Raw genomic sequence first — 23,944 nt, forward strand, 5'->3', positions numbered from 1 at the left:
TGCAAATATCTTCTCTTACCCACTAGGTTGCCTTCTCACTTTGCTGATGGTTACCTTTGCTGTGCAGTAGTTTTTTACTTTGGTATAGTCCCAACAGATTTTTTTTTTTTTGCTTTTGTTTCCCTTGTCTGAGGAGATGGATCTAGGAAAATGTTGCTAAGGGTGAGAGCAAAAAGATTACTATCTATGTTTTCTTTTAGGAGTTTTATGGTTTCACGTCTCACATTTAGGTCTTCGATCCATTTTCAGTTTATTTTTGTGTGTGGTGTAAGAAAGTGCTCCAGTTTTCCCAGCACTATTTGAAGAGACTGACTTTTCCCCATTGTATATTCTTGCCCTGGCTGTAGATTAATTAACCATATAATAGTGTCAGTTCATTTCTGGGCCCCCTATTCTGTTCGATTGATCTGTCTCTTTTTTTTTTTTTTTAAAGATTTTATTTATTTATTTATTTGAAAGAGAGAGAGAGAGGGAACACAAGCCAGGCGAGTGTAAGAGGGAGAAGCAGGCTTTCTGCCGAGCAGGGAGCCGGATGCAGGGCTCGATCCCAGGACCCTGGGATCATGACCTGAGCTGAAGGCAGACGCTTAATGGCTGAGCCACCCAGGCACCCCGTGTGTGTCTATTTTTGTGCCAGGGCCATATTGGTTTGCTTACCATAGCTTTGTAGCATATCTGGAGATCCAGGATGGTGATACCTTCAGCTTGGTTCTTGTTTTTTAGGATTGCTTTGGCTATTTGGGGTCCACACAGATTTTAGGATTACTCCAGTTCTGAGAAAAATGCTATTAGTATTTTGATGGAGATTGCAATGGTGCTTTGGTGGTATGGACATTTTAACAATATTCTTCCAATCCAGAGGCATGGAATAGTTTTCCATTTGTATCATCTTCAATTTCTTTCATCGATGTTTTATAGTTTTCAAAGTACAGGTCTTTTACCTCCTTGGTTAAGTTTATTCCTAGGCATTTTATTCTTTTTGGTGCAATTATAAATGGGATTGTTGTCGTAATTTCCTGTAGGTGGGCGGTCCACACTTGGTCTTTCTGCCCCAGCTGTGGGTGCACCAAAAGGCAGGGCTTCTTCCCCTGTGGTGGCAGCTGAAAGGCTTAGCTATTGGAACGGTGCTGTGCTGGTGTGTGTGGCTATCTTCCCCTCTCCCCCGAGCAGGAGTCCCTTTGGAAGGATGGCTGCGGAGGGAAGCAGCTTGAATGAGACAGGTCCGCAGGGAACGTGGGAGTGGGGCACGCAGTGCTAGCAAGCTAGGTGGAGAGGACTAGCACTGGCTCCCACAAGTGTCTGGCCATCGAGGCTGGAAAAGGGAAGAGAAGAGAAATGGTGCCTGCCAGCACTTTTTTCCTAGAGAAGTCTCCTGAAGCTTCCTGTTGGTCCAGTGCATACTCTGTCAATAAACGTCCTTCAGGCGCACCCCAGGCACTTTGCTGTTTCTGTGTCATTTTGGCAGCTTACTTTTTTTTTTAATAATAATATTTTATATTAGTCACCATACAGTACATCCCTGGTTTTTGATACAAACTTCGATGATTCATTAGTTGCGTGTAACACCCAGTGCACCATGCAATATGTGCCCTCCTTACTACCCATCACCGGCCTATCCCATTCCCCCACCTCCCTCCCCTCTGAAGCCCTCAGTTTGTTTCTCAGAGTCCATAGTCTCTCATGGTTCATTCCCCCTTCTGATTACCCCCCCTTTGTCCCTTTCTTCTCCTACTGATCTTCCTAGTTCTTATGTTCCATAGATGAGAGAAACCATATGATAATTGTCTTTCTCTGCTTGACTTATTTCACTTAGCATTGTCTCCTCCAGTGCCGTCCATGTTGCAGCAAATGTTGAGAAATCGTTCTTTTTGATAGCTGAGTAATATTCCATTGTATATATGGACCACAACTTCTTAATACAGTCATCTGTTGAAGGGCATCTCGGCTCCTTCCACGATTTAGCTATTGTGGACAATGTTACTATGAACATTGGGGTGCATATGGCCCTTCTCTTCACTACGTCTGTATCTTTGGGGTAGATACCCAGTAGTGCAATGGCTGGATCATAGGGTAGCTCAATTTTTAACTTTTTAAGGGACTTCCACACTGTTTTCCAGAGTGGCTGTACCAACTTGCATTCCCACCAACAATGTAGGAGGGATCCCCTTTCTCCACATCCTCTCCAGCAATTGTTGTTTCTTGCCTTGTCAATTTTTGCCATTCTAACTGGCGTAAGGTGGTATCTCAATGTGGTTTTGATTTGAATTTCCCTGATGGCTAATGATTTTGAACATTTTTTCATGTGTCTGTTAGCCATTTGTATGTCATCATTGGAAAAGAGTCTGTTCATATTTTCTGCCCATTTTATGATTTATTTGTTTCTTGTGTATTGAGTTTGAGAAGTTCTTTGTAGATCTTGGATACCAGTCTTTTATCTGTAGTGTCATTTGCAAATATATTCTCCCATTCCGTGGGCTGCCTCTTAGTTTTTTTGACTGTTTCCTTGGCTGTGCAGAAGCTTTTTATCTTGATGAGTTATCTTGGAATTATCTTAACCAGAGACGTAAAGGATCTATATTCTAGAAACTACAAATCACTCTTGAAAGACATTGAAGAAGACACGAAAAGATGGAAAAATATTCCATGCTCATGGATCGGAAGAATTAACATAGTTAAAATGTCCATGCTACCCAGAGCAATCTACACTTTCAATGCTATCCCGATCAAAATACCAATGACATTTTTCAAAGAACTGGAACAAACAGCCCTTAAATTTGTGTGGAACCAGAAAAGGCCACGAATCGCCAAGGAAGTGTTGAAAAGGAAAAACAAAGCTGGGAGCATCACAATGCCGGATTTCAAGCTGTACTACAAAGCTGTGATCACAAAGACAGCATGGTACTGGCACAAAAACAGACACATAGACCAATGGAACAGAATAGAGAACCCAGAAATGGACCCTCGGCTCTTTGGGCAACTAATATTTGATAAAGCAGGAAAAAAACATCCAGTGGAAAAAAGTCTCTTCAATAAATGGTGCTGGGAAAATTGGACAGCTACATGCAAAAGAATGAAACTTGACCACTCTCTCACACCATACACAGAGATAAACTCCAAATGGATGAAAGACCTCGATGTGAGACAAGAATCCATCAAAATCCTAGAGGAGAGCATAGGCAGCAACCTCTACGACATCTGCCACAGCAGCTTTTTTCATGACACATCTCCAAAGGCAAGAGAAACAAAAGATAAAATGAACTTGGCAACTTACTTCTTATGCTGGCTCTTCAAGGGCGGGGACTCTGGTTTCTGTTGCCCTCAGGCTTTCTGGAGTTAAGCCCACAGATGTCTAAAGTACCTGGACCCAAGCCCAGCTGATTTTAAACCTTTGCCGAGTTCGGCATCATTGACTTTCCAAGCCAAATGGTAGGGTTCTCATTTTCCCCGTGCTGGGGGTGCCTGGTGTGGGGTCTGGTCCTCCCGCTTCTCCATGCTCCCGTGTCCCTCCTGGTTGTGATTCATCTCACAGCAGACCTGGTTTCCAACTGCGTCTTGGTTCCTCCTACCCTTTCCAATGTGGGCTCTTCTCTATGATGAACTGGGGAAGGCTTGCTCTGACAGTCTCCAGGTTGTTTTCAGAGTTCGGTGTATAAATGTCACTGTTACCTTGGCGTGTCCCTGGGAGGAGAGGAGTTCAGGATCCTCTGATGCTGCTCTCCTCCTGACCCCCTGAAATACTTTTGACCAGAACTATGCATTTTGTCATCTTAGATGGAATTTAAACAATTACCCTCCACAATATAGTTAGAATCAAAGAGAATGGAGTTTGAAGTTACTCGCCAGCTTACAAAACACATCCAGGGGGACACCTGACCAGAAGTGAGATGTGCATGATTTGAAAATTATGGTTTCTGAAATAAGATATTCAGTAGGAAATATTAACATATATTAAAAAATTTTAAGTAAACAGTTGAAATGTTAAATTTCATTATATTACTATATGTTAAATACCAACATTAATATATATATTAATACACACATAAATATATGTGTTTATATTAGTATATATTATAATACATAAATGCTATATGTCATATTAACCACTTACAGTTTTTAAAAAGTTGTAGGGATTGCCAATTCTTAATGTGTTACGGAGGAAAGGTGATTAAAATATAACGTGTATCAACCTATTCCAAATAATGGTACGGAATGTGTGGAAAACAAAGAGTCATAAACGAGAAGATAAAACATGATAGCTACTAAAGAATAAACTAGAGAAATAATTGCAACAATGAGCATTTCAGGGGTGTTAATTATATCTCAAAGATACTTAGCAGTCCTCCAGTCCTGTTTGGTATCATTTTATTTTTTATAGTATTTTAATTCTTAGTTTTTGACAACAACAAAACTGCTCTGTGTGCCTTTTCTAGGCAGGAGCTGGTCATCTCACTTACTAGGTGAGAGGAGGAGGAGGGCTGTGGCTATCAGAGACTTCCTACACTAAATCCCTGGGGCTTAGAGGTATTACCACGTCAGTAAAAAATAGTCACACAAGCTTTTCTTAAAATCAACCCAAATACATTTCCTTTATCCTTTCAGAATAGCTTCTCCTGACTGACTGCTGCTTTCCTGGGATACAAAAAGAAAACTGAATGAATTGAATATGATTTGACTACGGATATTTTCATATACACTGTAACTAATAGCATAGTTGTTTTCCTTTTTCTCTTGGCATTTGTTGTTGTTTTTTCTTTCTAACAATTAACCTTTAGGACTTTCAGCCTCAAACAAATAGAAAGCTAGTCAGTGGCAGGATTAACTGGAACCTAGATTTCCATAACTATGCCCCCCCCCAACCAATTTTTTGAGTAGGGGGAAAAAAGTCAGAATAAAAGCAATACGGTGTTACATGCGTATATAATAGTTCTGTTGTTTTTAATGCTGAGGCTTCAGCCCTCCTGAATCTTTAGGAAGGAGCAGGCAGCTTTTATATCTCCAGATCACGCTGCTGCTTGTAGTAGTAAGGGAATGGTGGGGACTCGCCAACCTTGTATCCCAAACCCAAGGATGATAAACGGGAAGGAAATGGAACCGACCAAAAAGCATCCCAGTAGCGTTAGGAAAAGGACCACCCACTGATATTTTGCGTCCATCCACTCCTCTAAAGGTAAACTACTTATTAATACCAATCTTAGGTGCCCCGACAGACCAAAATACGTCTCCCTCAGAAGGCTTGGCTGGCATTTATGAGCCAACAAAATGCAAATCAAATTAAATAGGGAGAAATATTAAATGGTATTTTCTTTCAAAAACTAGATTGAAATTTGATTCCTATGCATGTTTGATGGCCCATAAGTGGACTTCAGAGTGACTTGTGTTGTTGTTGCCTGCTTAAGGAAGCTAATAAAAGCTTCAAATAGTTCCTCTCCCTCTGTGGCTTATTATTGCTTTCATGTTTACTTCTACCTGTAAATCTTCTATTCTAATTAGAACAAATCAGGGAAGATATCTCAAATAAATTAGTAGATTGAAAGGTCAGGTCAAAAAATAATATAGTAGAGCCACATTAGGATGAAGGAGACATTAACTCACAAATCAGAATGTTAACTTTATGCAGCAGCCTGTAAATTATGAGAAGGGGACCACGTCTTTATTAGTGTATCCCCAGCTTCTAGCACAAGGCCTGGCATATAACCTGTGCTCAATTATTACTAGAAATAGTGTAAAAATGCACTGTAAACATCTTAGAAAAGATGTTTATCCCGGCCCCTAATGCCAACATGATACATTGCCCTATATACTTGTTTACCTTAAATTTAATAAGTGAAACATAACATCAATGTAATTAGGACAAGATAAAGTAAAAAGAAATCCATCTGATATATACAAGGAAGGCAAAGGGGAAAAGACCTGAAAGGTCCATGTTTCCAAAGACATGAAGCTCCCATAAGAATGCTATTAGGGATAAGACTTCATAAGCTATTCTGGGTTCTATTAATTACTATTCTGGGATATCTACAGAGTAACAAGTTGTCAAAAAATAACCTGGCTTTCTGGGAACAACAGGGCAGTCTATAACAGAGTTACAGTAAGATGTTACCCAATGAAGGAGACATGGGTAAGACTGTAACAAATATGAAAAAAAAAAAGTTGTCAAAAGGTGAACATTCACAGGAACAAGGATGACTTCTGAATATTTGATCATTCATAGGAAATGATCGAAAGATCATTTATAGGAAAAGACAATTGTGTTTTAAGTAAAAATTTAGGATTGGTAATGATCTCCTAGGACATTTTATAGAATAGATTTTTAGTTTGCTAGTTCTATAAGAGATAGAAACAAGCATTAACTAGACCAACTTTACTTGCCCTGAAAGGGCAAATATAAGTAAATTGGAGTTAGATTGTTTATGTGAAATACTGCTTATAAGTGGATTCATTTTTTCATAAGATCAGCTGAAGCCTGAAGAAGATGGCCATAACTTGTTAATTTTGAAACCAAAGGGCAACGTCAAGCCAGAAGAAAAAGTCACATGGAATACTATTCAGCCAGCAGAAAGGATGATTACCTAACATTTGCATCAACATGGATGGAACTAAGTGCAATAAGTCAAGCAGAGAAAGACGATTATATGGTTTCACTTATATGTGGAACATAGGAATAGCATGGAGGACATTAGGAGAAGGAAGGGAAAAATGAAGGGGGGGAGAGGACCCATGAGAGACTATGGACTCTGGGAAACAGAGGGTTTTAGAAGGGAGGGGGGTGGGGGGATGGGTTAGCCCGGTGATGGGTATTAAGGAGGGCATGTATTGCATGGAACACTGGGTGTTATACACAAACAATGAATCATGGAACACTACATCAAAAACTAAGGATGTACTGTATGGTGACTAACATAATAAAAAAAAAGAAAAAGTAACTTGGGGAAAAAATTCTCAATGTCAGGAAAGGCAGACTGCCCATCTGGCCAATGAGTAAAGCAATTAAGCTGGTAATTAATCCAGATAGCAACTATAACATAACACTATTTCCTTCCTGTCACAGCACCTAACGGAATTCTAGGCATACAGTTAACTGATCCTGATATTCAAGGTACAGAAAAGGCCTGGGTATGTATCTTGCTAGGTTACTATTTCCATGCTGGACGAAGCCTTTATCTTTAGTTACAAATCTGAAACAGAGTGAGCATCATATTTACTAAAGCATGTCTGTACATATTTACTTATTTTCTGATATGCAAGCATATATAATATGTAAATATGATTTTTATACTCTATAATGGACTCTTCTTACAGACCATCAGACTCAACTATGTTTTTAGAGAAATGATAGAAATTTCTTAAAACTCCTACCTATCCCTGAGAATGGTCCAGAGCTCTCCACCCAGGCACACTTCCATCAACATATACAAATATTTGCTGTCCTTAAACGTTCTGTACAATCTGTGAATTGCAAACAAGAAAACAAGGGTTATAAACATTGTTGTCTTTGAAGAGAATGTGAATGTTTTAAGTGCTCAGATTACAGTCTTACACGTGATTTACCAAGCTTGAAATGCCATTAAAGGAAAGAGAGGGGATCTGCTTGTAAAATAGGGAAAAGGAGGCAGCAGGTTCCTGACTAAGATGTGTGTGGTGTAGGGGCTGGTCTGTCCTGGGCAATGAATGGATGAATCCAGATGATTTTGGACCACGGTGGCTTCTTGGGGTCCCAGTTTGGCTGATGTTTTAAGCATGGACTCCTGAGCCATACTGAGTGGTGATAAATGTGCAATCTACATGCATATAAAATAGATTCACTTTACAAACATAAAGATGTATGAAATCCCATGCTGTTCCTTAAATTCACCTTATGCCCTGCTTTTAAGTGCCCCTGACAAATTAACCAGGTTTTATTTATTTAGTTTTTGTATATAAGAACTCTCCATTATCCTCTTACTAATGCTCTGAAAATATGGAGATGGAATAGTCATTTCAATTTTTTTAATCTTCACAAAATTAAAGAAAATGTCCATATTAGCATTCAAATAATTAAAGGGAGGATAGTTTGCTTTTTGCATTTTGTCTTTCAAGCTCCAGAAGTCTATGTGGGGTTTTAGAGTCACAGAAAGCATAAAAATGGAATGTCCGAAACGGAGCTATCTCCTTTGGGAAAAGCATGTTCTTTTCATAGAATCTGATTCTTTAACAACAACAACAAAAAAGGATAGAATCAAACTTTAGCGGTTTTTTTTTTTTTTAAGCCTAACAAAACTTTCTTAAAATCAGATTTAAAACCACGTTTCCTGGGTGAATGAAATGTGTGATGGTGAGCAGGGGTGGTGGTGGGTTTGGTGGCTGACTTTCCATGGGGAGTGGGCACACCAGGATGGGGGTGCAGGGACTCACCTCACTATGAAGTCGGAATGTGCCCCCTGCATGATCTGCTTCTCCGAGCGGATGTGCTCCTGCTGTCTCGTATCCACAATGTGGCGTTTCTTGAGAATCTTCATGGCAAAGGTTTTGGATTCTTCACTTTTCAACTGGACCTTAAAGAAAAGCACAGAAAATAAGTGAGAAAAAGGCCACAGCGTTAATATAACAGAGTGCCTTCTCATCCCCAAATTACCCAGTGCGTGGAGCACGGCGGGGACCCCCCCAGATGCCGCCTGAGTCACACAGTATGTGCTTGCCGGAGCCGGGCAGAAATCCAGGTCCACGACCCTTGTCCACTGTCCTTCCACTGGACCAGAGAGAGTGTAACTAGATTCTCAATTAGTGCTGTGCCCGCTGGGATTAGAAGAGGGAAAGTGTATTGGATTTTCACTGTGTTATTTCATTTCATATCACATAATGTGTTTGAGTATACTTTATGGTTGTTCTCCTGCAATCAGAAAAACATAAAAACGAAATTCTCCAAGTTCCCTTCCAGTGAGTGTGGTAGAGGTAGGACCTGATGGGCCTTTACACTCTTCCTCCTTGGTCCTGGCCAGCAGACGTTTCCACGGGTGTGAAGTTCAGTGACCCCCCTCCCTCTCTCTGCTGAGACTGCAGAAGTACGTACTGTTCCTTCTTCTCTTCCTGCTCCCTAGTCTTGCCCTTCCTCCCACAAGTATGCATGATGGCTTTAATCCTGTCTGACCTCAAACCTGACTGCTTAGTTGTATTAACTGGGAAGGCCTAATTTGGGCTGTGAGGTCTCCACGGCCCCCACACCACTGGTGCAGCCCTACATGGCTCCCAGGGGCTTGGGTTCTCTGAATACCATTCCTCAGACAGACTGTGGGTCTGTGGGTCACTGTTTTACAGAAAATTTCAATAAGGTGACTTTTTTTTTTTTAAGATTTTTATTTTTATTAGAGTGAGAGGGAGACGGGGAGACAGGGAACGGGAGAGAGAATCTTTAGTAGACTCCTGCTGAGCATAGAGCCCAACACGGGGCTCGATCTCATGGTCCTGAGATCATGACCTGAGCCAAAAGCAACAGCTGGAGGCTTAAGCAACTGAGCCACCCAGGCACCCTTCAACAAGGTGACTTGGCCAGGAAATGAAGAGATCTTGGTGATGGGGCTAATCACTTCCTAGCAATATCAAAGAGTTTTCTAGTGCTGTTGAGCAACAAACAGAATCCTCGAGCCTGCATTACTTGGAACTAACGAAAGCCCTGAGGAAATGACAGGACAAGCTGTTTCTGCTTCGCAGCTGAAGGATCGCCGTCTCCTGGAGCTGTGAACTGTTTCCTGGTGCATCTGCCGGCAGTGCGATCAAGTGTCTTGTTCATACACATGTGTACAGACTGACTGCGGTCCGAGAGCGCGTTCACACGGCAAGGGCCTTGGACGCGAACACAAGGACACTTCACATCAATGGGCCTCAGTCTGTGGCCAGCATCTGTGGATGTCTAGGACCGGCTTGAGAAAGAAATGGATATTCGAATTTGCCTTAGCAGTCGAGGGCCCTCTACGCGGCTGTGAAACTCTTAAGATGACGGATGAGTGTGATTCAAATGAATCCAGTTGTAGCTCATAATAAAGCACAAAACTTGAACACGCACTTCCGAAAGAAATCTGGACACAGAGCATGAACAACGAGCCCTGTCAGAGTACTAAACACGGGAGAAGAAATGGAATCGTGTTCTCTTGGAGTCTTAGTCTAATGACCTCAGGCTCTCGTGTGGTTTACACACCTGATGGAAAACTTGTCCATTATGCTTCACGGTGATGGTGACGTACGTTTGTACTTGTACACAGGGTGGGAGGAAAGAACTCTGGCTTTGGGGTCACAGGTCTAGACCTCGACCCTGCCTTCGCTTAGTTGTGTTGCTGCTTTGAGCCCCAGTTCTTGCTGAAGAGAACACCGTATGGAGTTATTGTGACCTTAAGTGAGAAAGTACCATGAGTGGAAATTACCCATGGTCTCTCTGCTGGACCCCTGCCCCAGCCAGCGGACTCTGCCCTATAGCGCATGTCTGCAAAACAAAGCCAGATCACCTCACTCCTCTGCTCAGAACACTCCAGTGCCTTCCCATCTCGCTCCTAGTACAGACAAAGCTGTCATGGAGGTTACACGGTCCTACACCATCTGGACCCCAGCTACCCCCTAACTCACTCTGCTGGGGTCACGCCGGCCCCCTTGCTATTCCCGGAGCACACCAAGCAAGCATGTGCCTCAGTCTATCTGCTTTGTGCTTTTCTGCCCAAATATCTTCCCACAGATATTCCCAGCAGTCCCCCTCTCAGTTCCCGGAGCTCTTGGCTCAAATGTTTCCTCATCGGTGTGTCCTCACACCAGCCTCTGTAGAAGAGAAACCACCCCCCTCTCCCTGCTCTCTTGCTCTCTCTGGCTCTATCGCAAGCTCATACACGGAGTACTTTTCATTACTCGTTCAGCTCCTGTCCCTCTCACTGGTCTATAAACAACCTGTGATGGGGGATCTTTTTACTCACTATCCCCGACACAGAGTAAATGCCTATGAAATACTTGTTGACTGCATGAATCAAAGAAAGCAAGCAAGGAACCAGGACGATTTATCACCGGCCAAGCCACGAGAGATCTGGAGTCTCGGCTCCACACCGTGTATCTCTTAGCTTCATGGGAGAAAAACAAGGGAAGCTAAAAGGACAAGGAGGGGATATTTGTTCTTTTACTTTTGTCCCAAAGTGCCCTTAATTAGGCCTAGACAGGAAAAACGATTTCTACATGTCAACACTGCACAGGCAATATACATGGCCAAAGACCCATGCGATTCAGCCTCCGGTTTTCAGTTTGTATTTTTACAAGATGCTTTCTTAACCCAGCCTTTTTCTTTTCTTTCTTTTTTTTTTTTAAAGATTTTATTTATTTATTCGACAGAGATAGAGACAGCCAGCGAGAGAGGGAACACAAGCAGGGGGAGTGGGAGAGGAAGAAGCAGGCTCCTAGCTGAAGAGCCTGATGTGGGGCTCGATCCCGTAATGCTGGGATCACATCCTGAGCCAAAGGCAGACGCTTAACCGCTGTGCCACCCAGGCGCCCCAACCCAGCTTTTTTCTTGAACAACATTCCCAACCATGGAGACCACTAGGCTAATAAAATCATCTCTCGGACAATGTCCAGTTGTCTGCCAACGAGCTCTTGGTGTCCATCCCCTTTTGAGACCATGGCCATTTGTTTGCGACCCATCTCCTAGTCTACACTACTCTTGAGTTCCCTTCCAATGAACACATTCCATGATTCCACGTATATTGCCCATTTTTGTTATAACCAGCTCATCACCGTTATACTCACACCCAGATGTTTATTTTACTGTAGCCAAGATATGAGGTAAAAACATGTACCTATTTTGCTATTTCTTCAGTAGTTTTGAACTGTACATTAGGGAGAGTCTATGGAGGGAAATAAATGAAGCTCTCGGGGTGTCAGAAATGGGAATTAGCCCTTGTGGAATACTTTCGTGCTGGACACATTCATACACATTGTTTTTAGTCCCGACATCAACTCTTAAGGGTGGGAGGAAGAGGTTTTTGTTGTGTTTTTAAAAAGACATCATTATCACTTACCAATAACAGCTCGTATTAAGGGTCAGGAACAGTGTAATAAGTGAGTTTTCTCCCTTAATCTTCTAGGCACCCCTTCGAGGGACATCCCCATTTTTCAGAGGAGCTAACCGAGGATTAGCAGAGAGGGTCATACCTTGCCCAAGGCCACAGAGCTGTCAAGTGGCAGAACTGGGTTCACGCTCGTCTTTTTGGCCCGAGCTATTTGTAGTGTATGGTGCTTCCTTTCAGCTAAACAGACAAGAAACTGACAGCGCAGGGAGTTTAACGCAACTGGCTCTCTTGGACTCCATGAGAAAAGCTGAACTGTGTGTTATTACTGTGAAGCTTCACCCATGCTGGACATACCAGAGCCTCACTGTCCTTTTCCTAGGGACCTCGGGGGGGTCCTCAAGGATCTGGGGTACCTGAGTGATGGCTTCTCCTTGCAGAATTTAAAGGGTGGCAGTTGGGGGAGGGATATGGTGCTAAGAGCTGGTGGGTGGCAGGTGGCTGCTGCCAGTTTGTATGTAAAAGCTACAGAGGTGACTGGAAGTCAGCCTTACTAGTTGCCAATTTAATAAGTATTAATTATAAGAAGGTTACAGAGCCAAATAGCTCATCTATGGAGGCTTTCTGTTTTGTCTTTGCTTGAGTGGAGACAGTCCCACCATTTGGAACCATCATCCTTTGCATTCTGTAAAGACCTGCCTAGTTGCTTGGAGGACAGCCCTTAGAATCTCCACTTCCATCTTAAACTGGGAGGACACAAGACTCCCAGGATCCCAGCTCGTAACTGAGAAGTCAGACCACCTGAGGACTACTGATGGCAGTAACTCAACAGCCACGGTCTTGTGTGCTGGAGTTAATGCTTTGAAAAATTTTCTTCTGATTAACCAACATGTCGAATTCTTAGATTGTTTCTAGTGGCAACATTTGGAAACAATCTGTCTATGCAGAGAAGTGTGGAAAAATAAATTATGGTACATCCATGCAATGCAGCTGTAAAAACTAGGACTTAAAACAAGGACTTAGCAAAGGGAAAAAAAGAGAGAGAGGGAAACAAAGCAAGAGACAGACTCTTAACTATAGAGAACTGATGGTCACCAGAGGGCTGGTGGGTGTGGGGATGGAGGAAACAGGTGATGGGGATGAAGGAGTGCACTTGTCCTGATAAGCACCGGGTGATGGAAGTGTTGAATCACTATATTGTACACATGACACTAATATTACACTGCATGTTAACTAACTGGAGTTAAGTGTCATTCTAAGTCTTCATTTTTTATTATGGAAAAATAGGCTCCCCTGTTTATATTTTATATTTATATACACACAGATAACTTATATGTCACATATAAAAATACAGGATACAAACCAGCATACATTTTATGATCCCGTAAATAATATTTGTATGTACGTGTATATATCTAAATAAATCTAGGAAGAGACAATCAGAAATGTGTTTCCCAATATGTCAATAATGGTTTTCCCTTAGGGAAATTTTCAGTTCTACTTCTTTTTGCTTTTTTGAATTGCTTAACTTTTGTATAATTAGCATATATCCATTTTATGATGAGTAAACACAGTGACTCTCATGGAAAATAAATGTTAAAGTCTCTCTGAAACGCACTATGTATTAGTGTCTGACTCTCTCAAAGGGTTCCAGTTCAAGGGGAGCCACTCTGCTAGAATGCCATGAATGCACAGACCTTGAGAGGTTGTATATTGCATAACAACCTATTCAAGTTTGGGCTGAATGACACGATTCATCTCCTTGAAGGACCTGCCATATTCTTTTGTTCCATATGAACTCTAAGGGTAGGTTACAGCAACTTGTATTCACTGGGTCTAAGCTATTAGGCTTTATTAGGGAAGTACTGTCACAAAACGAATCCATGAAAATTTTTAAGGTGAAATGTAGTTTGCTTTTTATTTTTCCAGTTGGCCAAATGAATTACCCTAAGTCCGCTTCTGTCAACTTGAGATAATGATGATGATTTTGTAGTCGGGTCAGCTAGACATAGGAAATCCGTGTCGTGTGGATTCAGGCAAGCAAGAGAGGAGGAAATGGATGTGTGGTTTTCTTCCCCTCCTTCCCCAGGACTCCTCCCCAGCCTAGCTGGGTCGGCGTGCTCCCTGGCTCTGTCCTCCTGTGCGGACTGTCTCACCCACCCCCCAGCATGCAGGCTAGGGCTATGGTTGAGAGCGTGAGCCTTGAAATGTGACTGCTTTTGTTTAAATCGCAACCATTTTTTGGCTTGTGATCTTGGACACATTTCTGACACCCTGTCCCTCTGTCCTTATCTGTGATGTGAGGGTAATCCTCAGTTTACTTGGGAAGATGGAATAAAAGGGCCCACATATCAAACCCGGTGTCTGGAACAGAGAGCCCATTTAGTGGCTTTTATTCTTAGGTGCCTCCAACTGTCATGGTCCCCTCAGGCCAAAGCAATTTCCTCAAAATATGACCCAGCACAAGCTGCTGTCATTTTATGCCCATTCCTATCGCCACTCATTCGTCTCAGTCCTACCAAGGGAACAGGTAAAGAGCTGAGAAGCTACTTTAAAAAGACTGCCGAGCCTTGCACCACACTGGTTTTACTCTCAAAATTCCACGAAGGGGAAAAAGAACAAGAAAATGCTAATACTCCATATCTTCCTCTTATTTTTCAGAAACAATGCTTTGGTTATATCAGAAACTAGAATTAGTTTCTAGAAGTGAAACGTTACTTCCGTGTGGAGCCTGGCGTTGCCATTTGAATGAACGCATCCTTGGACAGAGCGGATCTTAAGGTGGGAATTTCTGATGTCGGTTTTGACAAGTTCTTCACTGCCGGGCTCCAGGTGGTGCCCAAGCAACAGTGACCTGAAGCTGAGAGGAAACGCCACCAGCATTTCAAAGAGCTTTGAAGACACACTCGCTGGCTGGAACATATGCCCCCTTTCTGTCTGTGGCAGGCACTTGTCTTAAAAAGGCTTGTTTCCTGCTGGACCCAATTCCTTGCTCTGAGAAGGGGAGTTATGATGAGAACAAACTTAAAACTGGCTCACTACCTCGGGCTGAGAGTTGGTCCTTAGAATCTGTTCCTCCGTTTGCCTATTAAACCTTTTTATTAATAATTCATAGTTTATTTTGCAATATAGCTATATCTTCATTATTTAGGGGAGAAAGTGGCTTTCTGGACAATACTGTCATTAAAATGATTTCCTACATGAAGGCTTAAACGGATGGCATCAGTTGCTGGGCATTAAACACCTGGATATTTGGGTCCATATTGAACTAGATCTTCAATTGCACATGTAGAAATAAAACCAGTGAGTGTAAAACAAAGTTGTAACTTAAAACATGCAGCAGGACAGGCCAGGCTTAGAGCTAGAAGGTGGGTGAGTAGTCAGTCTCTGGAGCTGGGGTGAGAATGGATGTGACCTGTCAAAGGGATGTGACCTTGTGGGACACAAATCATACCTCAACAAAGCTTTTTAAAGGCTTTTTTTTTTTTTTAAAGAGGAAAAAGCCAGGAAATATGTCTATCTTCTAATAAGTCTTGTCTTCATTTATGAGGTATATTTTTAATTTATATTTTAAGGAACGAAATGTTAGAAATGGATTTCTCTCTATGCTTATCATTCCCCCTTCAATAAAAGTTCCCCAGTTAGCCAAAACTGTATTTCATTTTTATTGCAGTATCTGTTGATGAACATTTTCATAAAGAATTTGATCCTTTTTTAGGACTTAATTATTGTGATTATAAGTCCTAAATTTTAAAAAGGCCTCACTCCCCTTCCCCCCCATAAAAAGTAGGATCATGAGTTATTTTTGGCAAAATGGACATATTATCACAAAATTATTTCATCAAAATAGGTAATTGCTGGGCCATGCCTTTAGTATTTTAATAATGTACAACTGAGATCGGATGCGACCTCCTGTAATCTTCTAGAGCCTTCTAAAGGTTCCCAGGCTCCTAGAGCCTTTTCCTCACTTATAAAAGGGGAATAAAACCACCTCAAAAGCAGATATTATAAGATCAAATCAGATAGCGTATGTGAAAATACTTCGAGGTTTCCAAGTGCTACCTCAGAACAATTATGAAGATACGTGGGAACGCTAATTAAAGTGGATACTTGTCAATAGCATTTTACTCTTACAATTCATCATTAAATCTATGTTTTAATTAGTTGCCCCAACCAACTGAAGGAAAACGAAGGAACGGGAAAAATCTGTCTGGATTTAAGGATGTCTTACTTGCACAGAAAAGGAAAGACCAGTGTTATCACTTTGACTCAACTAACGTCTCGGACACGACAAACTCTCGTGCTCACATATTCAGAAGTTACTACCTTCATGAAAGAAAGCAAACATTTTTAAGTGCATAGGAAATTCCTATTCCACACAGTAGTATTGGATTGTACTCCTCAACGTTTCCTAACCAAAACCATGCTAGTCCTTCCATGAGAATTTCTGTTCTCTGTACTAGTACCGTAGTTGCAGGCGAACACCACTACAGTCACAACAGAACAGCCTGCTGGTTCAAAGTTCTCTCCTCCTTAGGTGCTCAGAGTCCTTTCCCTCGCCTCTCTCTTACTGCACTGCACGAGATCATCAGACGTTTTCCTTTCCTGAGTCAGCGTCCAAAACTTCAGAATGAATCACAGCATCTGGTTTGTTCCAAAGGATGCACAAGGGACTTGTCTCAGCCTGTGTGACACAGAGCCAGCTGACGCAGAGAATCCAAAGGGTGGATTATAACTTTAAAGAGATGCCAGAGTTGAAAAGACAGGAGGACGAGAGGCATGGCACCATGATACAATTTTATGGGGAGGATTTGACATGTAAAACTTATTTCATCGATGACCACTAAGTGGTTTACAGATACATAAATGGTCGTGTATACCATTCACAACAAAGGAGCATAGAAAAAAATAGCTTATTTTATCTCTGCGTTTTCCTCTCCCATTTGCACAAGCGATAATCAAAGAGAGGGTCTGGTCTCTTTTCTTTCTCTCTTTGTTCTCCTTCCCATGTTCACCTCAACCCCTCACCAAATATGTCAACTTCATTTGCTTTGTAACTTGCCTTCAGACTCGAAATTCAGTTCTGTAGCAGGAAATGTCTCTATTATTAAATTCAAATTGATCAAAAGCCAAGTAAGACTGTTTTCATAGAGGAGATAGTTTTCAAAAAAGACATTTAACTTTCAGTTTGGAGGAAGATCAGGAAAAGAACATCATACTTTTCTATTTTTAATTACAACATGAACAAATGGTTGGACTATTTTATAGAAATCACTTGGAAATCAAAGAATTCTTGTGATTTCTGTTATTAAGGAATTAGCACAGATTCATTTGGACTCAAAAGGCTACCTATATTGAATCAAAAGGCTACCTATACCGAAATGTGCAATTTAGACATATCATTTCTCTTCTGTATAGTAGCTGCATAAAATAAACCTTATTTCACTTCGTAGTGATTAATAAAATTGATATGATTAAGTTTAAATTATTTTCTTTCATCACCGGCACAAAAACAGACACATAGATCAATGGAACAGAATAGAGAGCCCAGAAGTACACCAATCCTATTATATGGTAAATTAATGTATCATGAAGGAGGCAAGAATATACAGTGGGGAAAAGACCATCTCCTTCAGTAAATGGTGCTGGGAAAACTGGACAGCCACATGCAAAAGAATGAAACTGGCCCACTTTCTTATACCATACACAGAAATAAACTCAAAATAGATTAAAGACCTAAATGTGGGACCTGAAACCATAAAACTCCTAAAAGAAAACACAGGCAGTAATCTCTTTGACATCATCCTTAGCAATATTTTTCTAGATATGTCTCCCGAGGCAAGAGAAACGAATGCAAAAATAAACGATTGGGACTGCACCGAAATGAACAGCTTCTGCACGGCAGAGGAGACCATCAACAAAACAAAAGACAACCTATGGAATGGGAGAAGATATTTGCAAATGAGGTATCTGATAAAAGGTCAGTATCCCAAATACATAAAGAACCTATACAGCTCAACATCAAAGACCAAACAATCCAATTAAAAAAAAGGGCAGAGGACTCAAACAAGTTTCAAAAGAAGACAAACAATGACCAGTAGGCACATGACAAGATGCTCGAAATCACTAATCAAAATACAAATACAAAACCACAGTGTGATATCATCTCACACCTGTCAGAATGGCTAAAATCAACAACGCAAGAAACAGCAAGTGTTGGTGAGGATGTGGAGAAAAAGGAACCCTCTTGCAAACTGGTGCAGCCACTGTGGAAAACAGTATAGTGGTTCCTCATAATATGAGAAATACCATGGGATCCAGGAGTTCTACTACTGGGTATTAACCCAAAGTAAATAAAAACGCTAACCCCAAAAGATATATGCACCCCTGTGTTTGCTGCAGCACTATTAATAGCCAAGATCCGAAAGCAGCCCAAGTGTTCATCAATAGATGAATGGATAAAGAAGATGTGGTGTGTGTATATGGGTACGTACACACACACACACACACACACACACACACACACACACCGGATTATTGGTAATAAAAATAGATGAGATCTCGCCATTTATGACAACATGGATGGACCTAAAGGACATTATGCCAAGCAAAATAAGTCTTACAGAGAAAGACAAATACCATATAATTCACTCATATTTGGAATCTTAAAAAACAGAACCAGCAAACGACAACAAAACAAATAGGATGAACCAGTGGTTGTCAGAGGGGAGGTGGGTGGGGGGATGGGCAAAAAAATTTACTTTCCTTGGGCCCAGTGATAATTTGATTTCTATGCACAATCTCATTCATCTGTATAAAGAAATACTACATGTAGCAGTTTTCCAACTTGCTTATACATTTCTAAATTGATCACTAAAATATTTCACCTAATTCTACTTATTCTAATACTTTAAGCACATTTATAACCTGAAATTTCACATAGATAGGAGTTGAGACTCCTAGGTTGACACTTCAATTTCTTTCCTTTATTGACTCTGTGAAGGCTTAAAGTCAGTGGAAATGAAACAGAATACCATACTGCAAAATTCAGCTCTCTGAGCGGTGCTCAGTTTCACTCGTGAAAGTGTTTGTATTCTCATCATACTTTTGAGACATCAGGCATAAATAACTTGATGCTTCTGTTACATACTGGGGGGATTTTAATCAAATGGCTCATAATCAGGTTTTAATGTCTTGATATAGGTGAGATTCAAACTTCACCCTGATATTAAATAAAATAGGGTAATTCCTTCCTCCCTGTTTTTGTACTTTCCATTTTTTACAAGTTTTTGTACAAATATAAATGTACTTCAAATGTAGTTAAGCCCATTCCACATGTATTTCATATTCTTTGCCCGTGCTGACTTCATCTATGGAAAACAGTCACATGAAACATTTAAGCCACTCTGTCCATGTGGGTGTGGAATCAGAGACTGGAGCCATGACCACTCAGTGGCTCCCTTGGGTTGAACTTACGGGATTCCTTTTGGGTGCTGATGGTCTCTCTGCTCTTACCGTGAACTTGCAAGGCAGCTGGCTGGCATCAGGGCCTCAGAACTGAGCCTTCCGGCCCCCAGAACCCGATCTCAGAGCTCATTGTTCAAGCTAACATGCTGTTATGTGTCAAGGGCAATGGGGGATATTAACACGGGTGGGCAGAGTATGAATCAGCAATAAATTAAACGTATATAGTTGATGAGCTACACTGAAACATACGGAACGGCTCTTGCATATTTTTCCCCCACAAAACAAGAGAAACCATTTCATTTTAAGGACATGGCTATTTTCAGCACGCCTGACATATACAAGGGGCCTGTTTTCCCTTCTCATGAATGAGATCTCTCTTTGCAAGTGTTTACATGAAATTGTCAGGGACACGGGCTACCTCCTGGCACAAAGCAGACCACCTTGCTCAGAAGAGAAATTATGTTTATTTTTGGGAGCAGCCCCACCTAAAAATAGCCTGTCCAGTCACCTTCTAGTGTATTCTTTGATTTCACAGGTGAAGCTGAGAGCTGAGTCTGTGTTCTATGTTTTCATCACCTGACCTCATGCCTTCACGTCTGACCTCTCTAAGAACAGATCACAGTGGCCCCAGGCCGATGGCTGCCTAAGGGCCTTTCTCACCGCTCCTCCACACGACACCTGGGCAGGCCTGCTGCTTGCTTCAGTGGCCTGTGAAGACATGGAGCCCTCTGTGTTGTAACCTTTGCCTGGAATGGCCTTTCCCAGCTGTTCACTTAAATCCCAATCTATTCCCTAAGCCCTGGCTGGAGTCCTGTGTCTTCTCGGCGACTCTTTGAACCAATCAGCTCCAAATGGTCTCCCTCTTTCTGAAATAGAAAGAACCTTTCTGCATAATCTAGAAGCTAATACAGTCCACTTAAAGGATCTCATTTGCTCTTCCTCAGATGTGTTAGTCTTACTTTCTTATTTATAAGAAGGCAGAAATTCCTTAAGGGCAGGAATCACCTCTGCTATTTCTGATCCCACAAAAAATATGGAGGGATTTTATAAAAGATACATTTTTGCTGAATGTTATGTGCCCATAAATTGTCACAGAAAACATAAGAGTGACCGAAACGTTAACCTTAGGATATACTCTTTTATCATCCACATTTTAACCCTTGAAAAGACAGGTCTAGTGCCTTCCAGATTTTCACTGCTCTTTCTAGAACAACACATGGTTTTGGAGGAGAAATGAACATTTTACTGGACTCTAGGACACGGATTTGAAATATTTTTAATGAGATTCATTTCTGTAGATAGCTAGTATATAAAACTGATACTTCCAAAGATGTGTCAGCAAGTAATTCTTTGTAGTCTCTGCAGACTGTGTTCCAACTACTATATAAAATATATTCTACAGTAACAAGATGAATAAATGCATGTCTTTCTTAGAATAACGTCAAAGTAGAGAGAGACCTGACTCCTGGTGATGCGTACTGAGAAACTATCTTAGATTGTGACTGCACCTGTTAGGCTCAGCTAGAATCCATTAGCTACTGGAATAACTCCCTTTGAAATCAATACTATTTATCACCATCAATAATTGGCATCAACTTAGATTCTTTTGAAGGATGCACCTAAAATGAGGATGACCTTTGATAACAAGCCCACTAGAGGAACGGCGAGAGAAAAGGCTGTGTTAGACCGAGGCGAGCTTTGAGTTTCCACAGAGCGCAGAGACCTCACTCACCTGGGTGACAGAGGACACGAGGACTCAGGGCAGAGGGTTTCCCCAGGCATCCTGTGCAGGCAGTCACTGGGGCCACACGTGGCAGTGCTGCCCGCCGTCCCCCAGCTATTCCATTTCACTGCCGCGTGGCCTGCCAGGGAAGAAGCTCTCGAAATGTTTCCATCTTACGTGGGGTTTCCCTTTGCAGTTAAGCTGTTCGCCTTTCAGAACGATGAAACAAAACTCTGCTGACCGAGCAATGGATTTATCACCTAATTGCTTCCTTAACCACCCCTCGGTCTCCTTTTGCTTTCCGTGGGTGGATGCAGCCCTCCAGGCCTGCCTGCGTGTGACGCCCAGTGCCAAGCAGCTGGCAAAAATGCCACGACAGTGCTCCCGACCCCGTCTGGCCCTGTGACCTGGGGCGGCAGGTGCTTGGCACTTGCTGCCACCCTGCCCCCTCCTGCGCTGTCCTCTCGTGGGGGCTGGGGTGCAGAAGAAAGGAGAGGGGACCTGTCTGGTCCATTTGGCGAGAGCCAGACCCTTGCTATGCCCCATCGGGGTTCCATAGTTTAAGTGGGCTGTGGAGGAACCTGATAGGATTGAACAGACGGCACTGAAACCTGTTTGCTATTGAGAGGTGAAGAGTGGGGGCTTGACCATTGGGAGGAGAAATGGATAAATCAGAGCAGGTGACTTCAGGTGTAGAAGGCTCCGCGTGGGGAAGATCTGAAATGGCTTCCACTCACGTCAGATCCGGAGGGAAGGAGCTTTAGTGCTTCGCGGGGAGTTAATAGAAGCTGTCACTGAGGTCATCATGAAGACCTCAGGCTCTTTCTTACAGGGGAGAAATGTCTGTACTGTGGGGACTCGGCAGAGCAAGGGAGGAAAATAGAGTAAAATTATTCCATCCCCTTCCTTTTCTGTGGGTAGAGCTGGGAGTGACAGTTATCATGAACATATTTTAATAATAATAGCATCGCACCACTTAGGGACCTATGGTGTGAGGCACTATATAGGGGCTTTCACTCATTTAATCTTTGTAATCTGGTGAGGCGCATATCCTCCTGTTATCCTCCTGCCCCAGAATGGGAAACTGAGGCTCAGAAGTAAGTGACCTCTGAGGAAATGACCGAGCATGCCCAGTGGGGAAAATCTGAATCCAGGAAATCTGAGTTTTCCTCCACAGACTTTTTACCATGGAAATAAGAAGAGCAAGAGATTCAGAGAAGGGAGAGCCTCTGGAGGTTTGACAGAAGCAGATGTGAATAATGGATCATCGCAGCATCGATTCTAGATTTAGGTCTATTACAGGTTCTTGAATTCTAGAATAATTTTTTTTTTAACTAAGGTTGTCAATGTGACGATATTTGTTCGATGTCCTCGTGGTGGCTGTTGTTGGTGTGATGAGAATCTAAATATTTTTAGAAGCAGAATAATAGAAAAAGCTTCTAGTTAAAAACAAATCAGTAGGGACGCCTGGGTGGCTAAGTTAAGCGTCTGCCTTCAGCTCAGGTCATGATCTCAGGGTGCTGGGATTGAGTCCCGCACGGGGCTCCCTGCTCAGCGGGGAATCTGCTTCTCCCTCTGCACCCCCCGACCCCCCACCGGCTTGTTCTCTCTCTCTGACAAATAGATAAATAAAATCTTAAAAAACACCACAAATCAGTACTTGTGGGTAATAACAACAGGCCTTTTACTGATTGCGTGGTCTTAGGCTTCTGATATGCATGAATCCCAACTTCCTTCCAGCAAAAGCAGATCACGCTTTATGTCCCACTCCCAGACTAACTAGAAAGGTAAAATGAAATACTGGATGTGGAGCAACGTGAAGGTCACGGAGCAGGGTCCAAACGCAAGGCTTGATTATTTTAGTAAGAAAGTGGCGCCACTAATTTAAAAACACGATTAATATCAGTTTGTCAATAAACTAGCCCGTGGTAGTTGCACTGTACAGGAGTGTACTGTCATGCTTCAGGTTATTTCGGTAGCTGCCCTAACTCCCTGTCTGTCTTAGGTGCCACCTTCTGCATGACCCCGGACATGCTGCTCGTACTTTGGTTATTGGAGTATTACTTTACATGACTGTCCTGCCCAGTAAACTGAGTCCCTAGAGGCAGTGGCCTGTTTCACTTTGGACTGTGTGTGTCCCAGCAGACAGCTTGCTACATAAATATGTAACAAATGATACAGAGAGGATATAATCCAAGAAGACAGATTATGGCTTCCATATCTTGGTCCCTACATTTAATCCAAGTACGGTACTCTGGTGTAGGGGGCACTGGATTGCTGAATAAAACTTTTATATATTTAATATGTAAAGCAACCACATCAGCATTGCCGGATTACAAAGGCTGATTTGTGCAAATCTCTTCTGGAAAGCAGAGCACCTCTCTGACGAGAGCAAGAGTAAATCAGGAATGTGACCACAGAGCAATGGGACTAATTTTCATTTGTGATTGTAAAATCAATCTCCTTATTTTGCAGTCATACCTTGTAAATTAAGAGGATTACCGTCGTGTTTTAGAGCGGTGCTTACTGCTTTAATGAGTAAATCATCTATAAAAAAAACCTGAGTTCTTTTGCTGAAAGTGCTATTATAAACGAAATGTGGTCTTCTGGAAGATAAACAGGAAGCACTGAACAAATTAAAAAGCTCATTCTTCAAAATAAAAAAAAATGGTCAGAAAATATGATTTCTGCCAGATAACAGAAAAAAAGCAGTACGGATGACTTCCCAGAGGTAATAGTTGTGAAT

At 41.9% G+C, this 23,944-nt stretch overlaps 1 protein-coding gene across 4 annotated transcripts in view; it reads right to left on the bottom strand.

Annotated features, from left to right (window-relative positions):
* PRKG1 (protein kinase cGMP-dependent 1) overlaps positions 1–23,944 on the bottom strand; it is a 1,185,335-nt gene that overhangs the window by 19,316 nt on the left and 1,142,075 nt on the right. For all 4 annotated transcript variants that reach the window (XM_045802398.2, XM_045802397.2, XM_045802400.2 and 1 more), the window contains 2 exons: positions 8,392–8,531; positions 7,357–7,446 (listed from right to left, as the gene is read on the bottom strand). In XM_045802398.2, coding sequence (XP_045658354.1) covers positions 7,357–7,446; positions 8,392–8,531 — 230 coding nt within the window. The remainder of the gene's footprint in view (positions 1–7,356; positions 7,447–8,391; positions 8,532–23,944) is intronic.

The sequence above is a fragment of the Ursus americanus genome, chromosome 6 (genome assembly GCF_024610735.1).
Source record: "Ursus americanus isolate L20-20 chromosome 6, mUrsAme1.1.p, whole genome shotgun sequence".
NCBI lineage: Eukaryota > Metazoa > Chordata > Mammalia > Carnivora > Ursidae > Ursus > Ursus americanus.